The sequence below is a fragment of the Rattus norvegicus genome, chromosome 15 (assembly GCF_021556685.1).
Source record: "Rattus norvegicus strain SHRSP/BbbUtx chromosome 15, alternate assembly SHRSP_T2T, whole genome shotgun sequence".
In the NCBI taxonomy this organism is placed as follows: domain Eukaryota; kingdom Metazoa; phylum Chordata; class Mammalia; order Rodentia; family Muridae; genus Rattus; species Rattus norvegicus.
In genome coordinates this window covers 3,061,659-3,084,249 of record NC_141548.1, presented here as the reverse complement: position 1 = coordinate 3,084,249, position 22,591 = coordinate 3,061,659, and the positions used below count along the sequence as shown (strand labels likewise).

General features: G+C 42.0%; 1 protein-coding gene across 8 annotated transcripts in view; it reads left to right on the top strand.

The window, feature by feature from the left end:
• Adk (adenosine kinase) overlaps positions 1-22,591 on the top strand; it is a 381,245-nt gene that overhangs the window by 169,585 nt on the left and 189,069 nt on the right. For all 8 annotated transcript variants that reach the window (XR_015637888.1, XR_015637889.1, XM_087585014.1 and 5 more), the window contains 2 exon segments: positions 6,580-6,752; positions 12,450-12,558. Coding sequence is in view for 6 of the 8 variants with exons in the window: in XM_087585012.1 (XP_087441138.1) it covers positions 6,580-6,752; positions 12,450-12,558 (282 nt within the window). In the remaining 2 variants the exon portion in view is untranslated.

The following is a 22,591-nucleotide window of genomic DNA, read 5'->3' as shown; positions in this document are numbered from 1 at the left end:
TTTAGCTCAGTGGTAGAGCAATTGCCTAGCAAATGCAAGGCCTTGGGTTCGGTCCCCAGCTCCGAAAAAAAGGAAAAAAAAAGAATGAGATGTAAAGACTGGGAGTGCGGTTCAGTCCTGCACTGACTGAGATGTGTACCCTGTACTCCCCACACTTGGAAGGTGGAGAATCTACCTGTCCAACGTCATCCTCAGATGCACAGGGAGTTCCAGGTCAGCCTGGGAAACAAGAGATTGTGTGTGTGTGTGTGTGTGTGTGTGTGTGTGTGTGTGTGTGTGTCTGTGTGTGTGTGTGTCTGTGTATGTGTGTGTCTGTGTATGTGTGTCTCTGTGTCTGTGTGTCTGTGTGTGTCTGTGTGTGTCTGTCTGTGTGTGTGTGTCTGTGTGTGTGTGTGTGCACGCGCGCGCTCGTGCACTCGTGTAGAAGGAAAGGCGGGAGCGGGAGAGGCGGGGTAGAGGGAATTGGAACAGGGAAGGGAGCACAATGGAGTCTGAAGCTGACCTTGATGCTGGTTAATGGCCTGCTCTTTCCTCTAAGAGAACATTTTAGGAAGCTCCCTAAACATATAGATTGAGGGAAAGCAAAGCTGAAGGCAGGAGGATAGCTGAAAAGTACCTGGTTGTGTTTCCTCTAGAGGATGAGAGTTGAGGGACTGTTAATGGGTTAACAGTCACATAACCATCTCATACACAGGAGAACGTTGTGGTATATATGAATATGTTTCTGTTCTCCATGCAAAAGGCCTGTGACTCTGCTGTCATACCTTAGCTGCTGACCACCTTAGCTGCTGTTGGCCTTAGCTGCTGACCACCTTAGCTGCTGACCACCTTAGCTGCTGACCGCCTTAGCTGCTGTCTGCCTTAGCTGCTGTCGGCCTTAGCTGTTGACCGCCTTAGCTGCTGTCAGCCTTAGCTGCTGGCCGCCTTAGCTGCTGTCGGCCTTAGCTGCTGACCGCCTTAGCTGCTGACCGCCTTAGCTGCTGTCCGCCTTAGCTGCTGGCCGCCTTAGCTGCTGTCGGCCTTAGCTGCTGACCGCCTTAGCTGCTGACCGCCTTAGCTGCTGTCCGCCTTAGCTGCTGGCCGCCTTAGCTGCTGTCGGCCTTAGCTGCTGTCGGCCTTAGCTGCTGTCCGCCTTAGCTGCTGACCGCCTTAGCTGCTGTCCGCCTTAGCTGCTGACCGCCTTAGCTGCTGACCGCCTTAGCTGCTGACCGCCTTAGCTGCTGACCGCCTTAGCTGCTGACCGCCTTAGCTGCTGGCCGCCTTAGCTGCTGGCCGCCTTAGCTGCTGACCGCCTAAGCTGCTGGTCGCCTTAGCTGCTGACCGCCTTAGCTGCTGACCGCCTTAGCTGTTGCTGACCTCCTTAGCTGTTGACCACCTTAGCTGCTGGCCACCTTAGCTGCTGGCCGCCTGACCACCTTAGCTGCTGGCCGCCTTAGCTGCTGTCCGTCTTAGCTGCTGGCCGCCTTAGCTGCTGGCTGCCTTAGCTGCTGTCGGCCTTAGCTGCTGACTGCCTTAGCTGTTGACCGCCTTAGCTGCTGTCGGCCTTAGCTGCTGGCCACCTTAGCTGCTGGCCGCCTGACCGCCTTAGCTGCTGTTGGCCTTAGCTGCTGGCCACCTTAGCTGCTGGCCATCATCGGACGGATGCTCACAGTTGTTTCTCAGTTTTGACATCCCAGTCTTCTTTTCAATTGTGTTTTTCAGTCTTCCTGAAGTGCCTCCTGGTTTTTCTGTCATAAAATTTCCTGCATCTGGCTTATCTTTCAACTCTTTTTGTGTCTGTGTGTCATTCTTCATCATGTAATTATGAATTAAATTACAGCATATGGCATTATCTTAGGAGTGACTGGCTCTCAAGCATCATCGACAGTTATAGTCCCCTAAATATTGCAGTTGGGGAAGATAGAATTCATCTGAAAGGTGAAGTTAATATTAATAGAAATCTTTGAATGTGTTGTTAAAGACTTTTAATGTGGAACCTACTATGTCATTTATCCAGTGCCTACTTAAGGATGGTTATAAATTTACTCTGTCTGGCTCCTTGCGTTAATAAGGCATGGGCTTCTATAATCTCGTTTGCTGAGAGACCTCCGTGTGCTTCATGACACCTACCGGATGGCACCTGTACTTCACAGAGTGCTGTTCAGAGGTCTGGCTTGGGCCTCCATTTCGCTCTAGGTTTTTCCGTCCTAAACGGTTGCTCCATGTTGCACTTCTCACATTCTCTGCTTATCTTTTTATTAGTTTTTGGTAAATTTGTCCTTGCTTCCCAAGCTGTGCCCTTCTGGCCCACTGTGATCCTACTGAACGTTTTGTGAGACCGACATGTGGCCTACTGAACTGACAAGGCTCCTTCCTCTGGGTAGTTTCGTTTTTCAAGGGCAGCACGATGACATCTGTCTGATGCAGCAAGAACCTCTCCTTCAGAGCTTGCCCCTTTCGTATCAAACCGGCACGTTGCTTTCCATGCCTTCGCAGGGACTCTGCAGAAACAAGCGTCTCTGTCTCTGTGATGAAAAGGCGGAGGGACGAGGTGGAGGTCGTGCTGACGAGCAGTCGAGGCCTCAGCTGTGGGGGTGGTAGTGCCCACGAGAGAGATGAACACCACAGTAAGATTGATAAAATACCCTTTTCTATCACATATGCCATATGCCTCTCTTTGAGGTTCATCACCAGTTCCAAAGACTCAGACATAGCTTTTTTTTTTTTTTTGGTTCTTTTTTTCAGAGCTGGGGACCGAACCCAGGGCCTTGCGCTTCCTAGGCAAGCGCTGTACCACTGAGCTAAATCCCCAACCCCCAGACATAACTTTTAAAGACAATTTATGATATCACCTATCTTTGGAAACTTTCTGTTATCCCTACATTGAAATTAATATCTCTCCTCACTGTTTTGTAGTATTATTGTTTAAGTTCGATTAAACTAATTCAGGTATCTATACCAATAATGACTACATTTTCTGTTGCAGCTAGGCCTTTCTGATTCTTAGAGTATCCACAAGATCATATAGTTAATAATTGAAGAATTCAGGCTTCAACCGCATTGATAGCTCTCAGAGCGATGTGTTTCTCCTCTTGTGTGCTTCTAGCTCCTTTTCCGTATTTCACTGACATGGACTCAGCTGCTTCATTCCCTTGGGTGTCCTATTGTGTGTTGGTTAGGGTTGCATTGATCAATGTGTCATTATTGTGACACGTCCCTTGGGAGTCATAAACAAACATTTATTCACGCCAGGTAAGACAGCGCAAATGACACATCAGAACAGTGGTTCCATCAGAGTTCAGCCTGACAAACCAAGACTTCATAGGGCTTACTTATAGGAGCATATGTGAGGGCTACTTCTGGAAGTGTCACCGAGATATCCCACTCGGGTAGATGACAGACTCCCAAAAGCTACATATTTGGAGAAATTAATCTTCCACATTCTCTACCCTCTACAACACTGGTTCTCAACCCTTTTGTCACTACACCATAACTGTAATTTTGGTATGATACGAACCATAATATAAACATCTGATACACAGGATATCTTTTGTGGCCCCAGTAAAGGGTCACTTGACCTCCGAAGGGGTCACAACCCACATGTTGAGAAATCCTGCTCTGGAAACTGCTGCTAAAGCTTGCTGTGCAGTCAAAGAAGACCTCAAGCTCCCAACGTTCCTCTACTTGAGGTGCTGGGATTACAAACTCCCACCCATGCTTGCTTTGGCGTGTTCTTATTCAAGAGCATGTATGTAGATTCCTTAATTATTAGTCCTCACATCACTGAAGTATGCGTGTGCTGTATGTGGCCAGAAGTTTAATGGTTATGATCAGTTTAACTTACTCTTCTCTGAAACAGTTTTTCACAGTTGACTCTCCTGTATTTCTTTCAGTGCTTGTTTCAGTGCTAATTTCAATGGGAGAAGCACTCAGAAACTTGCCTCCTGGTAATGCACAGGATGTCATGGTCCCCAAGGGTCCCCTCTCAGCGGCCCTGTCTATTATCTGGTATCTGAGACTCTTGTGTGTACCTCTATGGTTTGCTTTCCAGCTCTCCACAGAACATGGGTACTTTCTCCACGTCTTCACCAACACTCCTCTGTTCTTGCTGTCATGATCAGTGCTAAATGACAACTAATCATGCTTTTGATTTTGTTTTGTTTTCCAGACGGTTAGTTCTGTTGAGCATCTTCATGTGCTCATTGGCCATTTGGAGAATTAGAAACGCCTGTACAACGCCCTTGGCCATGTTTCATTCAGGCTCTTTGCTTCATTGCCGTGTGGCAGGAGTTTGTTAGTACTCCGGGTATTAACCTCTCACCAGATACATAACTGCCCTTCCACCTTATCGATCATTCCTTTGCTGTTCAGCAGGCCTCATTTGCTGTTGTCATCCTTATTTACTTTTGCTGTATTTGAGTTCTTTTTTTTTCTCTTTGAATTCTTGAGTTTTCTCTTTTATAATGCTTCTGTCTTTACAAGATGTCCCAGAGGCACATCTGCACAGTGATCCTTTTGCTGTTGGGAGCCTGTTGCTGAGCTGAAGGCTGAACCCTTTGTCCATATAAACACCTAGGCTACACCTCTAAGCCACACCCTTACTTTTGAATTCATGAACTCATCCTATTTCCCCAGACAGACTCCAACTTTCCACTCTCTTGCCTCTCCCTCCCAAGTGTTAGAGGTACTCAGATGGACTGGTCTCATGCCCCTTTGCTCGGTTCATATGTGAATATAGGTTTCTATTAAACGGGTTCATCTGGTTTATTTGGCAAGTCCTGATTTTGTTGTTTGTAACATTCTTTCATTGTAAGTAATATAAATAAGTGATTGCATCTGTAGTGTTGATGTGCATCTTAAGGATAAATCTCTAGAAATAGTATTTGTCATCAGGCGGTCACTTCTGCACTTGTCTGTTACTGTTCTGCTTGTCTCTATTCCTTTATCTCTAAATGAATTCCTATACATTATACAAGCACCTTTGTGTGTACATAGATATAGATAGATATGATAGATGTAAATGATATACAAATATTTAGTATTTCTATACTTATTTATATATATAAAATAAATGTACTCAGTATTTCAAAATATGTGTTGCTATTTTTATTTATTTTTATTCATTGTTTATTGCTATTTTACATATGAGTATTTTGCCTTCGTGTGTTTGTATGTACTACAAGCATGTAATACCCATGAAGGTCAGAAGGCATTGGAAATATTGGATCTAAAATTATAGACAGTTGTGAGCTATAATATGTGTGTTGAGAATTGAACCTGGGTCCACAGCAGTCTCCCCGGCCTGCTGTGTTGATACATTTTTTAGTTTATATACAGAGAATTTTTAGCAACTTCATTTGAAACAAACAGACTTTAGAATCACTAATAAAGTGTGAGAAGCCTCAGGGAAACGAGCTACTTTAAAAGAGTTTAAATCAACGAAAGAAATCTATTATGCATCATTTAGAAGAAAAATGCCAAAGTTTATAAGAACCACTCTAGTGACATGACATTTGTAGTTAGAATTTTAGCACATCTATCTTTATAAATTTTAATATACATACATGCATATGTTTTTGCAGCATATATCCCCCAATTCCTTCCATACCCTCCACCACCACTTTTTCTCATACTTCATGTGCCTTCTTTCTCTTCTGTCCATGTGTCCACACACACAGACATGGGTGTAGGACCATCTGTCCACTAGAGCATGGGTCGCCTCATAGATCCTAAGCACTTTGCAAGTTTGAACATTTAACTCCTGCTTCTCCTGCCCCCATCTCCCGGGCGTTAGAATTTCAGGCATGTGTCACCGTGCTCAGGCGCCATCTTCAATGGTGATTAAGCACGGATATGTTTTTAGCATAAGTCATAAATTATATCAAGAAGTATAAAAATATTGATTACCACAGCTTTACGATGCTGCTTATTGAGTCTTGGACACTATGCACAGCTTTGCATATACACTGACTTACGTTATTTCAGTGAATCTTCCCCTACCCTCTGATGCGTGTTTTTATCATTTCTCCATTTTGCAGGTTAGAAAAGTACGATGTAGAAAGGTTAAGTGACACCAAGACGGTGGCCCATATCTGTAACCCTAGAGGCTGAGACAGGAGCACAGCTGTGAGGTTTAGTTTAGCCTGTGTCCTAAAGTACATTGACACTTAACCTTGATATCCCTATAAACAGCCAGCATTTTTTTTTTCTATTCTCTTTTTTTTTTTTTTTTTTTTCCGGAGCTGGGGATCGAACCCAGGGCCTTGCGCTTGCTAGGCAAGTGCTCTACCATTGAGCTAAATCCCCAACCCCAACAGCCAGCATTTGATTTAAAGTCCAAGTAACTTCAGCTTCTGGGGTCTCAAGACCTGTTCTCTGTCCACCCACTGAAGTGGTCACTCTGTCTCTTGCCCTCGTGTAGTAGTAAGACGTGTGTGGCTGTATTGTCAAGGTTGTCACTCCAAGCAGTAGTGCGCATATTGAGTTCTATTCCTCCTCATCACAAAGCGTGCCTTTCATGCCAGCCTCCATGGCGGAGCCCTGAATTATCCATTCTGTTTCCAACCGATCGGTCAAGTCGTCTGTGTTCTTGTTTTTCAGTGGATGATTCAGGAGCCACACAGAGCAGCAACGTTCTTCGGATGCATTGGGATAGATAAGTTCGGGGAGATCCTGAAGAGCAAAGCCGCAGATGCACACGTGGACGCCCATTACTATGAGCAGAACGAGCAGCCCACAGGAACGTGCGCTGCATGCATCACCGGTGGCAACCGGTAAGTCCCTCCCAACCTGGAGCGCCCTCCCTGCGGCTGCGCAGTCTCCGATGGAACCCGAATTACAAACACTTTGAACTTCACTTCACTTTAAGAACCATTTCTAGTGTTCAGTAAACCCTTTCTCCTCGAGTCCTTTTTTTACCTTGTGTTTAATTAACTCTTGTACTATTTAAGAATTCCATGCATGTATGTAATGTGTTTTATACAGGCCCCTCCCCTCCCTGGCTGCCATGCACACAATCTCTCCCTCACAACTGTGTGTGCCCACCTAGTTCTTGTTACCGGAACTATAATGGGTTGTGAAGAATTCTGTGTGTGTGTGTGTGTGTGTGTGTGTGCGCGCGCGCGCGCGCGCGCGCGCGCGTGCGTGTGCATGTGAGTGCTGGGAAGAACGACAAGTGCTGTTAACTGTTAAGCCGTCTCAAGACCAACAACCCAGTGCCACCTGTGAGTGCACCGAATGGGAGTATCGACCGTGAGACTGATACAGGGACCACACCCCTGAGGCAGACTAACTCTTCCTCCCACAGCAGCCATCAGTTGATAGTGCCTCCTCAGCTAAGGCTGGGACTCTATGAGGCCCTCCCCAGCCCATGCTGTAACTGTGGCAGAGCTGATCTCATGCAGGTCACATGCATGGAGTTATAGCCGCTCTAAGCGCACATGTGGAACAACTCTGTCATATCTAGCCAGTACTGATTTTCCATAGACATCTGCTGCCTCTGGCTCTTAATGTCTTCCCACTTCCTCTTTCTTGACGATTCCTGAGCCCTTGGCAAGGTGAGATAAATCTATTTAAAGTCACATACGTGCACATATATTTTGAGAACTTTTACCCTGGTAGGCTTACGTATGGCTTTTTCAAAGGTCTTTAGTATTAGTTGTCCATCCCCGCGCTCCCTCCTCTCCTACGCCCTCCCACCCATCCTGTTTAACCTTTTCTCTTCCATTCATCTCACCCAGAATGATTATCATTTCTTTTTTCTTTACAGATGAAAAACATAACACATTTTCACCTTCCACTCACCAGTTGATGGATGCTAAGCCATTTCTACCTGCTGGGTCTTGTATATAGATCAGTGGTGAACATGGATGAGCAAATATATCTGTCGTAGGATTTGGAGTCCTTTAGGCGGGCGTGCGTGCGTGCGTGCGGTGTAGTGCATCATGTGGTAGCTCTGCTTCCAGCTCTTTGAGGAGCCTCCATGCTGATTTCCACAGTAGCTGCACCAACAGTGCAGTCTTCCCTTTCCCCCACAGCCACACCTGCCCCTGTTGTCTGGTTTCGTTGTTGTTATTTTATCTGTTTTGGGTTTGTTTTGTTGTCATCTTAGCATTGTCACTGGGGTGGGATGTGATTGTTCTGTCTACTTTTAGTTTCAGTTTATTTGGGCAGCACCTTACACTGCAGGCCAGGCTGTCCCGACTCCTAGCAGTCTTTCTACCAACACCTTCCACAGCCTGAGACTACAGGAGTTGGCCTTCCCGACAACTTCCTCTTTTGATGTTTCTGTTTGTTAGCAAGATTTTGTTTATTATTTATGTATCATGATGATCTGTCGCGAATGTGTGGAGGCCAGTGGGCAGCTCTGGGAAGCTGTCTCTCCTACTGCCTTTATTATGGCTTCCTAGGATTAGAGTCATGCGATCAGATTTCAGCCATCAGGCCTGCTCCTGCTGGGCTACCTCACGGCCTTTTGTGGTTCTACGTTGGTTTTTAGTTAGACCTGCTTTTGAATTCAGGCGGTATATCGCAGCAAAAAGCTTGAGATTATCTAATCTAGTCTCTACCTTGAATAATTAGGCTTAGGAAAAGAAAATGTTGCGTTCGGAATTTTACATCATGTAATTTGCTGAACTCGCATCAGAAGAGAAAGAATGATCTTGTCAGCATAACCTGATAACAGACTATGAGAATCTGCTTATAGAAGCACGTGTACCACAAGGCTTCCACCGCTGTTACACAACACCAGTCTCTTAAGGCAGCACTCAGTCAGCAGCCAAGTCAAGTGTCTCAGCTCAAGCCCGTACAATTGCAGCATTTAAGAGGCAGAGTCAGGAGAATCACAAGCTTGAGATCCAGGATGAGCTCTACAGTCAAAACCTGCATGTGAAGATGAGAGTGGAAGTGGAGAGAAACACGCGCACACACACATAGACACACACACACACACATGTACCCACACACACAGACAAACACATATGTACCCACACACACAAACACGTGTACACACACACACACACGTACCCACACACAGAGACAAACACGTGTACACACACAAACACGTGTACACACACATATGTATCCACACACACAAACACGTGTACACACACAGACACCTTTTTTATTACATTTCAGAAGTCCCTTTATTATTCAGATAGCAAAGTGGCATCACACTATAATAATAGTACCCCTCCTGGGGTTACTGTACAATAGAGGGTCATCGGTGCTATTATTCTTGAAATCAAGAGAAAACAAAAGACACTCAGAAAAAGAGACAGGGTCAAACAACCAGATCAGGTCACAGAACTGCAGAGTGACTAAGTATGACATTTTTGCAGTCAAACGTGCTATATTAAAATGAGTCAGAGAAGCCCCGGTGCTACGTGCCTGGTAGGAGACTTTTCCCAAATGTTCCCGGGCAGAAGTGGAGAGAACTGAGGTGACCAGGTCTTCATCTTACGGTGAACTTCTCGCAGAGCCTTTCCATTGCCTGAGTCTTGGTATGGAGCAGAAAAATCCAAGCATACCCCAAACCCTGGAGTATGGACCCTACTGGGAAAGTTACCCTGCATGGACCACAAAGCAGAAAAATCTATAGAGCGGGCGGGCGGCTGGTGTTGTTAGTCCCAGACCTCCTGTTCTCCAAATCTTAAGTCAATAGAAAGTTCTTCATATCAATCTCTATCCGGGCCTTCCATGTGTTGGTTTTACTCACTGCTTTGTAGCTCTCCATATTCCTGCAGTGTCTGCGTACATTTCTAACATTATTAGCACTATATTCACCTTCCTTCTCCTCTGTATGGGAAAAAGAAAACCACCGTTTTTGTTACCGTTTTATTAGAATCCTCAGAACTGACCCACTTTAGATTTTAATCCACTCCAACATTTGCATTCTTCGTACTTGCTTTCGTTTGTTTGAGTTTTGAGACAGGGTCTGCAGATACAGTCCTGGCTGGCCTGGAATTTGCTACTCAGATCAAAACAGCGTCAAACTTGTGTCTGTCCTTATACTTCTGCCTCCCACAGCGACATGATTACAGGTGTACCATGCCTGGCTGGGTCCTCTATACTTATAAATATGTGATTTGTCATTCATTCTTTGTACTATTTTTCTATCCTGATCCATCCCTCTGTAGGTAAGACTGTTCAGTTTAACATAAGGTACAGTCAGTTGGTAAGAAGGGAACTTCCATTGAAAAACCACCTCCTTCAGATTACCCTAGAGGCCTGTCCATAGGGCGTTTTCTTGATTAATGATTAATGTGAGAGGACTCAGCCCACAGTGGGCAGTTCCATGCTGGGCAAGTGGTCCTGAGTTGTATGGAAAGCTAGCCTTCAGAAGCAATCTAGCAAGCAGCGTTCCTCCATGGTCTCTGCTTCAGTTCCTGCCTCCACATTCCTGCTTGTGTCCCTGCCCTGACTTCCCTCAGCCATGGATGGTCACCTGGAAATGAAGTCACAAGGTTTCCTTGGTTATGGTGTATATCACAGCAGATAGAAAATTAGGACAGTTCTCTTTCTCACCTTCTGTATTTTGGCCTCTAGCTTGCCTCCAGCAGAAACACAGTAGGACCTGACATGATTCTGGGTGCTGAGGACCAGTGTGGACAAGAGCTGTAAAGTAGCATAGAACTTTCGAGAATAATTAGGGGACCAGTCATTTTCAGATCTTTCCTTTAATATGGGGTGGTGGTGGTGGTGGTGGTGGTGGTGGTGGTGGTGGTGGTGGTGGTGGTAGTGATGGTGGTGTGTGTGTGTGTGTGAGAGAGGGGGCGGAGGGAGAAGGAGAGGGGGATGGGAGAGAGAGGGAGAGGGAGAGAGTTTTCACTTCTCTTTGACTACTCAGTGTTCAAACCCAGGTCTCTATATATTCAGCTCTCCACTACTCAAACACTATCTGTTTAGAGCTTTGTGCCTCATAGCAGCTTTCCTAAGAGAAATTTTATTCCTCAAGTATGATTTTTCCCATTAATAATAAATTGGTCAAGTTTTCCTTCTGACATCACAAAGGCTAGAATGAAATTGGTAAATTGTCATTATACACTAAATTGCTATTTAAACAATTATTAGGTTTTACAAATGTCAAAAGCTCGATTTGCTCACCGGTATCATGGCCATGGCGTGTTTTTCAGATGGGATTGGGGCTGGAGATTTAGGACAGATGGCAGAGCGTCAGCTTGGTATACACAATGCCCAGTCCCACATCAACGAGCTGTGGTAACTTATTTCCATAACCCTAGCCCCTACCCAGGAGCTTGAAGCAGAAGGATGAGACGTTCTAGTCTGGATTTTAAGAAAAAAGACAGAAGAAGTTGGGCGCGGAGGGGCAGTCTACAACTTAAATGCTGGACTTTGGCAGAATCGGTAGATTTTTCTTTTTCCAGCTTCTGATAATTAAAACTTAGAACTAAAATGTAGTTTTACAATTCAGATAAAGGTTAGCAATACCGTGTTTCAATGAAAAATTATCTCCATCACTCTTAGGTTGTTTATAAATTAGGGGTCGATTCTATCCCTGATAGCAAACAAAAGAAATAGTAGCAATTTTTTTATGTATATTTATATTTGGGTTCAAATGATTCGTATCTGAGTGTATTGTTGCGGTTTCTCCTAGTTTCTTATTTTTATTTCAATATAAACAGAACCCATATTCAGGAATAAGTTAAGATAAATGGAAAATTGTTTTGGAAGAGAAACTTTTCACTGAGGTGGACAAATGAAATATCCCAAGCCTCAAATGGTGAGGTCATTCTTCTGCAGAGCGTACTTCTGACTGCTTCAGCTTTCAGTAATAGAGAAAAATGCTAAATAATCTTATAAATCAGATCGGAATGAGGGATTCATATTTCTATGAAATGTAAATAATTTTACCTCACTAAATTGAATATTTGGGTTAAAATTAAGCAATTTCAGTGGCACTTAATAACCAGGTTTTAGATCTAGTATGCTGGTTAATTTTCCAGCTGTAAAATCGCCCTGCCCGGGGGTTTTCTTCCAGTTGATTCTAGGTTTTAAAATGTAATAGTTTCAAATTTATTCTTCACAGTAATATGGTCGGGTTTATATGTGTATTTTATGAAATCAATCCCATATTGGGCCCCTAAAAGCATTTAATTAGTCAATTATAGTTCGTTGGTCTTATTTTTATAAAGATTTTTCTACCATAAAATGAAATTTTGTTTTATGTAGATTTTCTATTTCAGAATGACCTAGTCTCTTATTTATTAACTGCATTTTGAACTGTGTAACTATATTAAAAGTAAACCTTATTTTGGAGCTAAGGGATTCATAAACCAGACTTATAACTTGAGGTAATGCTGGTTTCCATGTCTCTTGTCTTTAGGGCATCTATCTTCTTCACCATCAGCAATATCAGCTTTTGAAGAATTTGTTCCTTTCTGTATAAAATACCTCACAAGGGTTTTCATGTTTTATAAGTAACATGCATTTCCTTTTTCTTGGGGTTTTAGGTCTCTTGTTGCTAACCTTGCTGCCGCCAATTGTTATAAGAAAGAAAAGCACCTTGATCTGGAGAACAACTGGATGTTGGTAGAGAAAGCCAGAGTTTACTACATAGCTGTAAGTGAGCTCATATTTGGAGTCCGTTTGAGCAATATAGACTGTTACTGATGTATCTTAATTCTTAAAGCCCTATATGTACTCCTAAGGTACCTTTCTCAAGCGTATGCTCGATTAATTAGTGTAATTATGCAATAGACATAGAATCTTTATGGGTCTGAATGTGTGTTACCACCTTCAAGTCTACTGCTTTAGAAACATAAAACTGCTCAGTCACACAGAATGTTGTGCTGGTAAATCCCTTTCATAGGGTCTTTGGAAGTAGTTCTACAAACATATTTTTGGCAATTTATTATAAATGATATGAGCATTGTGGAAAACAGTGGAAGTGTGCCCTGCTAACAGTTTGAGCTTATTTGCCTAAAAAGAATCATAATTGCTATTTATTCCATAGTAATTAGCATGACACCTTTTAGTTTAATATTTCAGCAACATTGATTGTGACAAATCTCTTAAATCTGAAACAGGGCAGCATGTAATTTGAGTTAAGTTCTCTGACATAAAAATAATTGGTTAAGAATTAATTTCCTAATGTTGAAAGTACACTAAAATTTCTCTTGAATTAATCGACCTACATTACCTAGTTGTAATATGAGTTAAACATGGCTGCTCACACAGGAGTGTAACCTGTTTCTTGATGGTAGGATCTCGTGTCATATACAGTTTGGAAGAACAGCTGCTAACATTCTGGGCTGTCTGAAACAGCCGGCACAGCGTGTTTGAAGTCGGTTTTCTTGTAAATATGCGTTTATTGAGGATATAATTATTTACTCAGTCCAGTGTCAGTGTCCCCTACAGGATGTTTATGTGCACTGCTCTAGACTTACAATATGCAGTGTAAATGCTTACATGGGGCTATAGCATAGAAAGTCACACTACATCTTTTGCCAGTACATGGAAACCATTGCTAGAATTCAAGGCTTTCTGCCATTAGTATTTCATTTTAGTCCATTTCCTTAAATGGTTTCATTTCGCTTTAGGGCCTATTTTGTATGTTTTTGTAGTTTGGTTATTTGTTTGAGACAGGATTCACCACATAGCCCAAGCTGGCTGCAAATTACAGTTCAGGTAGAAACGCACCTACTTGGAAGCATGATGATTTGATGAGTGTGTGACTGTAGTGGAAGGGGGTACACTGGACTGGATCTGGTTCATTTTTAGTGAATGGTGGGACTGTTGTAGTAATATTGAAGACCCAGCTTGTAATAACTCATTACTGCTTTCTTCTATTTTGTTTTAATCAATCTGAATGTACGTCTTAGTGTTACCCTATGTTTGCAAGTCCTTCGCACTGCCGGATGGACCGTTCTGCTCATCTATTGATGTATTTCAGAAGAGGGGATATTTATTCATCCATCCATCCATCCATCCATCCATCCATCCATCCATCCATCTATCTATCTTCCCTCCTTCCTTCCCTCCCTCCCCTCTTACTCACTTGCTTTTCATGAAGTCTGACTTGGTGACCGAGGTGAGCTGAAGTTCAGTATAGAACCTGGATTTGCCCAGTGTGAACTCTTGCTTCAGTCTCCTAACGATTGGCGTTACAGCTGTGAGCCGCGATGCCCAGCTCGCTATTTGGTTATGTGTGTGTACACCATGCCCAGTTTGAAAACACTTTATATACCCATGATGCTGCACTTTTTAGTGGCCATTCAGTAGATGGTTAAAATGTGGAATTGATTATCCGTTTAAACATGTGCTGCACATGCATGGCCTTCTGTGGAAACCAGGAACCCCCTGGTGCAGTACTGAGACTACCAAACATTCTTATCTCCTGAGCCAGCTCTCCCTCATCTCCCTGGCTTTGTCTCACTTGCTGTGTCATGGTATTCCTTTTCTTCTCCTTCAGTCTTGACTCGCTTACATTTAAAGCGCACATCTTGTGGAAAGCAGATAGTCAGATCTTATTTTTTTCCAACCTGACATTGTCTACCTTTGAATTGGAACCTGTATACCATTTCTCTTGAAGGTGAATATTGGTGTAATTGAGTTTCTGTTTGTCTTTGTATTTATCCTTGTTATTCTTTATCTTCTTCTTTCCTATCCTTTTATGAGAATTTAGTATTTTTACTCCCACCGTGCTCCTTCTCTTCTGTCTCATCTTACTCTGTTTCTTTCTCTCTGTTGATTTAGAGTTTGCTAGCACACATCATTCACTCACCAGACTTTGTTTTCAGATGATATATGACTCTTACAGTGGAGAAACTTGAAATACCATATCTCCATTTTGTCTCTTCTAGTCTGTTTTTTTTCCTTCATTTTTTTATTGGATATTTTCTTTACATTTCAAATGTTATCCCCTTTTTCAGTTTCCCCTCTGGAAACCCCCTATCCCATTCCCCCCTACCCCTTGCCTCCATGAGGGTGCTCCCTCACCCACCCACCCACCCACTCCCTGCCTCTCCGCCCTGACATTCCCCTACACTGAGACATCAAGCCATCACAGGCCCAAGGGCCTCTCCTCCCATTGCTGCCCAATACAGCCATCCTCTGCTACATATATGACTGGAGCCACTCAGAAGATGGAAAAAAACTCAGATGTCCTTCAACAGAGGAATAGATACAGAAAATGTGGTACATCTACACAATGGAGTATTACTCAGCTATTATAAACAATGACTTCATGAAATTCTTAGGCAAATGGATGGAACTAGAAAATATCATCCTGAGTGAGGTAACCCAATCACATAAGAACACACATGGTATGCACTCACTGATAAGTGGATATTAGCCCAAAAGCTAGGAATAGCCAGGATACAATTCACAAACCGCATGAAGCTCAAGAAGAAGAAAGACCAAAGTGTGGATGCTTTAGTGCTTCTTAGAAAAGGGTAAAGAAAGTGCAGGAGGAAATATGGAGACATAGTGTGGAGCAGAGACTGAAGGAAAGGCCATCCAGAGACTGCCCCACCTGGGGATCCATCCCATATGCAGTCACTAAACCCAGTCACTATTGGAGATGCCAAGAGATGCTGACAGGAGCCTGATATAGCTGTCTCCTGAGAGGCTTTGCCAGAGCCTGACAAATACAGAGGCAAATGCTCTCAGCCAACTGTTGGACTGAGAACGGGGTCCGCAATGGAGGAGTTAGAGAAAGGACTGAAGAAGCTGAAGGGATTTGCAACCCCATAGGAAGAAGAACAATATCAACCAACCAGAGCTCCCAGGACTAAACTACCACCCAAACAGTACACATGGAGCCACTCATCTAGTCCTTATGGAGCCACTGTTGTATACTAATTTTGTGGTAATTTTAATTGTTTGGTTTGTAAATAGGATTTTTAGTATGTAATCTACAAAACATACAATACACATTTTACTCTTATATTTACAAACACTGTTTTGTATAATTATATAATGTAATTATGTTATTTTTAAAAATAATCAAATCATGAGAAATTGTACATTTTCCATATAATTGCCATTCCAGTGTCCTTTGTTTCTTTCACGTGGTATCAGGTTTCCATTCACCATCATTCCCTTCACCCGAGAGCACACTCCCCAACGGTTCTTGTATTCAGATGTATTAGTCATAAATGCTTTTAGCTGTCAGGTTTGAAAACATCTTTGTTTATAGTTAGATGTGAGTGATATTTTTTGCTATGCTTGTTTTGCCCTGCCAATTTCATTTCCTTTCCTTCTATGAGCACCATTGCCCACTCTCTTCTTCCTTGAATTATTCTCAGTCTCTCTCTCCCTCTCTCTCTCTCTCTCTCTCTCTCTCTCTCTCTCTCTCTCTCTCTCTCTCTCTCTCTCTCTCTCTCTTTTTCCCCCCAGAGCTGAGGACTGAACCCAGAGCCTTGCACTTGCTAGGCAACCGCTCTACCACTGAGCTAAATCCCCAAACCCCTTTGGATTATTCTCGATGAGACAGCTGTCATGCTTGCTCTGGTTGCTCTATATGAAATATCTCTCACATCCCTCTACCCCTTTCCCTTGATATTTCCCCATTTATTACTGGTCTGACTGGTTTTATATCTTAGTAGATCTTTCATGTGTCTTGGCTTGAAGTTTGCTAAAGTCCTTGAGCTGCAATATTAGAATTTGTATCATCTGGGTATTTTTCAGCCATTGGTCCTTCAGAGTTTCTTTTCTGCCTTCACATCTTTAGGCAGTGTTTTATACAATTCACTCCTGTTCATTGTTTCTTTGAATTCTTTCTCTTTGTCTTTTACTTCAGCTTCTTTATTGTGAGGTACCTCCCTGTTCACAGCATTTTCTTTTGGAGTATCTAAACGCTCATTAATTTGTCTAATGTATCTTAAATCTCAGCATTGTTTTCATATCTAAAAACTGATTGAAGACATAATTATTGCTTGTCTCAGCCTAACTTTTAGAATATATAAAGCAGTAGGACTTGAACCCTTTGAGGTTGATTATCAGATATTTACTACACAATTCAAAACAGTAGCAAAATTACAGTTACAAAATATCAACAAAGACGATTTTATAGCGGGCACCATCACAGCATGAGGAGCTGTTTTAAAGGGGCACAGCAATAGGAAGTTTGAGAACCACTGATATAAAGTACAGTTAAAATAACTTTTATGACATTCTCTATTAACTTCAGGGCAGTTTGGGTGCTCTATACTTCTTTAGAAGTAGTTGTACGTGTGTGTCACATTTTTGTACTAACAGTTACCTAGCTGTCGTGTTATTGTAAATTTCAAGGTTGCTTCGGGGATACAGTTATTTGTAACAGGTATTGTGGTTTGAAATCTTGTTCTTAGGATTCTTCTTTAGTTCTATACAGAATAGTACATATTTACAACATTGGTTCTTGACCAGTAGCGATGTTTCTCTCTTGGGGACATTTGATAACATCTGAAGACAGCTTTTTGTATTATGATGACCAGGTGGTTCCTACAGGACAGGGGAGTTCACTTACAATCTTATGGTCATGAAATAACATGCCACAGTATATTCCATTTTAAAATACCAATGTATCCATTTTAAGAAAAATTGTGGGGCTAGAGAGATGGCTTGGCAGTTAAGATCAATGGCTACTCTGCCAGAGGTTCTGAGTTCAATTCCTAACCACCACATTGCTCACAACCATCTATATTTATAGTTCCAAGGTATCAGATACTCTCTTCTTGTATGCATACATACAAGGAGACAAAACATCCAAATACATGAATAATCCTAAAAGAACAAATGGTAGCAGTAGGGATGTAGCTGATTGCTAGGAGCACATTGCTATACATATGTAAATATAGGTTCCATCTCTAGAACATGTAAACGATCATCCACAAAGGGATTCTTTCCAATTCTCAATTTTTCTGTGGAGCTTCTGATGCCTCTCGGATACTCTGATACATCTATACTCTGATACATCTGATCCTCTGATACATCTATACTCTGCTACATCTATACTCTGCTACATCTGATCCTCTGCTACATCTGATCCTCTGCTACATCTGATCCTCTGATACATCTATACTCTGATACATCTATACTCTGATACATCTGTACTCTGATACATCTGATACTCTGATACATCTGTACTCTGCTACATCTATACTCTGATACATCTGATACTCTGATGCATCTATACTCTGATACATCTATACTCTGATACATCTGACACTCTGATACTCTAATACATCTGATACTCTGCTACATCTGAACTCTGATACATCTATACTCTGATACATCTGACACATCTGACACTCTGATACATCTGACACATCTGATACTCTGATACCTCTATACTCTGATACATCTATACTCTGATACATTTATACTCTGATACATCTGACACATCTAATACTCTGATACATCTATACTCGGATACATCTGACACATCTGATACTCTGATACATCTATACTCTGATACATTTATACTCTGATACATCTGACACATCTAATACTCTGATACATCTATATTTGGATACATCTGACACATCTGATACTCTGATACATCTATACTCTGATAACATCTATACTTTGCTACATCTATACTCTGATCCATCTATAACTTCTTGGCTCTCAGACTATCAGCTGTTTTTTCTCTGGTTTTGTTGACTGAGATTGGAGTTGAAGATGTTTAGTTGTTCCCTGTGTCTTGCTTTGTCTTGGTAGTTCTGGTAGTGGTAGTAATGGTGGCAGTGGTGGGTTTTGTTTTGTGAGTTTTTGTTTCGTTTGTTTTGTTTTGTTGAGACACAGAGTCCCTAGATAACCGAGATGGGCTTTGAACTTGAAGTTTACAGTTGTTTACATACCTTGTTTACTAATTCTGCCAGTTCATTGTTTTGTTATTCTTTCAGCAGAGATCCCTACATTGGTCCTGGGTTTTTGTCTCTTTATGATTTGCTTTTCCTGTAAGATTCCCTAGATATTTTTTTCCTTTGAATCTGACCTGTTAATAACATCTCCATGTTCATTCTGTACTGACTTTTTCTGGAACATGGTATTCATCTCCAGCTGCAGACTTATGTTCTGTTGACTCTTTCCTCTTCATTATCTCCAGACTATTTTTCTTTTTCTTTCACCTGTGAGTGTCAGAAAAGGAGAAAACCACCATTGTTAAATATATTAGACCAAGTCTTCTGTTGAAAACAGAACTGAAAATAAGTGATAAGAAAACAGCCTTTGGTTGATGCTAAGGTTGTTTCTCTCTCTGCAATTGTGCCAAAATAGTCTAGATCCTGTTAAAAACTCCTTTATAATTTTAACATAAATCTGAAGTCTTTTCCCTGAGATTTCTGTGCATATATGCACAATTACTAATGTAATGCTTTTGTGATGTTCTTACTGCTTTAATTCCACTGTCAGTACAGAATGACTTCATTGAGAAATCTATGCGTTATCTCTAATAAACTCTCTTTCTGGAGAAGCTTGCACGTTTAGAATACACTGTAAAGAACTAATCAGAGGAATGGAGACATGGCTTAGTGCTTAAAGACACTTGCTCATGTATGAGACTCAAGTTTAGTTCCCAGAACCTCCATGGCTGCTCCTGACCATCTCCCACTCCAGTTCCCTGGCATCTGGTGTCTCCAAAAGCACTGCATCCCTGTGGTGCCCACTTGTACATTCAAACACAACACTCACAGATACACAGAATAATCAAAAAGCAGATTGTCAGATCTGAAGCTTAACTTTTTGTGGGGAGAGTTTTATACTTTAGGGACAAGCAGGTACAGTGGTGGACATTTATAAGTCAGCCTCTCAAAGGCCGAGGCAGGAGAGTCACAAGTTCAAGACGAGGCTCAGCAACATGGTGACATCCTGTAAGAAGGTTGATTTTTGTTTGGCTCATATTTAAAGAAAGCCTTGGATACTAAAAAGATATTGAGGGGGCTGGAGAGATGGCTCAGCGGTTAAGAGCACCCGACTGCTCTTCCAGAGGTCATGAGTTCAATTCCCAGCAACCACATGGTGGCTCACAACCATCTGTAAAGAGATCCGATGCCCTCTTCTGGTGTATCTGAAGACAGCTACAGTGTACTCATATATAATAAATAAATACATCTTAAAAAAAAAAAGAAAAAAGACAACATTTAAAAAAAAAAAAAGATATTGACAGTAGCTGGAGATACAGCAATTGGTAAAATGCTTGTCCACCAGTGCAAATGTGGTTCTGCTCACTGGCACGAGTATCAGAAGGTCACCGTCATCTGTGGCTCCATGTGTAGTAGGTTCAAGGCCATCCTGGACTACAGGAGACAGAGTCCATAATTTACCTGCCAGCACTGGATAAAGAGTTAGAATGCATATATAATGAAATGGACAGTTGGTGTGTCTGAGCACTTATCTTTTTGCAGCGTGTTCTGAAACGTGTTTAAACTGATGAATGGGTGTAAAAGCAGCCACCCTTTGATTGTATTCCAGTGTTAAGTGTGCTACCCGGTGTTCTTTCTATTAAGGAGCAGCAGTAGCTGTGAAAGCAAATGGATCTGCCCTGTCATACTTAAGAGAAACTGAGAAATATAAAGAGATGAGTTTAACATAAATAGTACTTGCTATATGTTGAGATTCGCTTCCCTTCTCTTCAAAACCTAGCAGTGCTTTACCAATTTATAGACTTTCAATTATTGCTTTAACCTTGTGTTAGTTCGTAAAAAAAGTTTTTTAAGACTATCTTTTGAAAACTATACACATAATAATATACTTTGGCAAAAAAGGTGAACTAATGGATCTTTTTTAAAACTTCAGATATCCTGTGCAAGATAATTGATTAAACAATAGGTCATACTTCTCTATAAAACACTTAAATAGAATTTAAAGTGCTTCTTGAAATTTAGTAATTAATCTTTGAAATATTCTTCCGAGATTATTAAAGAGGCGGGACAGTTGAACTACACTTGACCTTTTATCTAAAATGTCATTTTTTGAACTTTTATGTATTAAAATTTCCATTGTCTTGGTCAAATAGGTGTTTACTATATAGATTTATTCCTTGTTTTTTTTTAACTATTTTTTACAAGTGTCCTATTCTGGACTGTTTTTTTGCCTTTTTAGGGCTTAATCGATCATATTGAGCCTTTATCTGAAAATGACCTTGCAAGTAACCGTAAGGTGCACCTTTAAGAACGTAGAGTAGTAAGTCGGCCATGAAGGTGTAATCCTACATCCTCAGCCTCTGGGGCCTGAGATGTGCTGGTCTACTTTTTGTCAACTTGACACAGCTAGAATAATCCAGTAGGAGGGAATGTCCTCCAGTAAGCTTGCCTGAGGCAAGTTTGCAGAACAGCGTCCACTAAGATTGACTTACTCGCTCCAGCCTACTGTGAGCAACACCAGTCTTGAGCGGGGGTCCTGGGTGGTATAAAAAGCTGAGTGAAAGTAGACAACAAGGCCAGTAAGCAGCATTCCCCACTAGTGTCTGCTTTAGTTCCTGCCTCTAGGCTTCCGCTCTCTCGGGTTCCTACCATGACTTCCCGCCGTAAGGGATAGAGATGTGGAAGTGTGAGCCAATACCCCATTTCCTCCTCCACCCCCAAGCTGCCTCTGTTCATGGTCTTTATCACAGAAATAAAAACCAAATTAAGACAAACGATCACATGAACTCAGGGTGTCAAAAGGCCAGCCTGGGCAGCACAGTATCCCCACATCCCAAATAAAAAGTAAGCAGATGAGTAAAACACTGAAGTTAAGAAGGTGGGGTTGTTGGTTTGACTAAAGCTTTTTGTGGTAGTGCATATACAACAGCAGACACGCATCTCTGCCATCAGCGGTTTAGAATCCTGCGGGCCAAGTTGGTATCTCCTTAAGTAATAGCCCAAACAGTAAAGTATAAAATGAGTGTAACGTCGTAGGTAATGTGAAAGAGTTGATTATTTCTCTCCTCAGTCTCACACAGAGAGAGAGACAGAGACAAAGAGACAGAGACAGAGAGACAGACAAAGAGAGATAGACAGACAAAGAGAGACAGAGAGACAGACAGAGAGAGAGAGACAGAAACAGAGACAGAGACAGGGTTTGATACCAGGTCTCACTTGCAGCCCAGGCTCACCTCAGTCTTGCAGCCATTCTCCTGTCTCAGCATCTCCAATGCTGGGATTATTGGCATATACCACTAGATTGAGCTATCATTCTTTAATTGTCATTGTTTCTTGAGAAAATTTTCAGCAAGTTGAATTCTTTTTCGCCCTGAGAATGGCCTTGAACTTTGGATCCTCCCGCCTCTACCTCCCATCTGCTGGGACTGTAAGTTTATACCACCATGACCAGGCTGGGAACCAAGGCAAAGGCTTCATGAATGCAATGGAAATCTCTACCAACTGGGCTACAGCTCCGACCTCCCAGCCTTCTGAATCCCGTCTGTGTAGTTTTCCCAGAGAGATACCTGGTGATCGCTTTAATAGATGCAGCTTTTCAAGTTGGATAAAATGTTCATGCTACCACAAAGGAAAGGAAATCTTTGCTAATATCAATGCCAATATTCAATTAACAGAATAATCTTTTTACCTATTTAAAAGAAATAAGGTGGTCTTGGTTGTAAAAGCATAGATTTAGTAGGTTGGATGCTTTGGGTTTGTGGGCTTATTGCAATGTAATGAGAGTTTAGAATTTCATGTGAGAT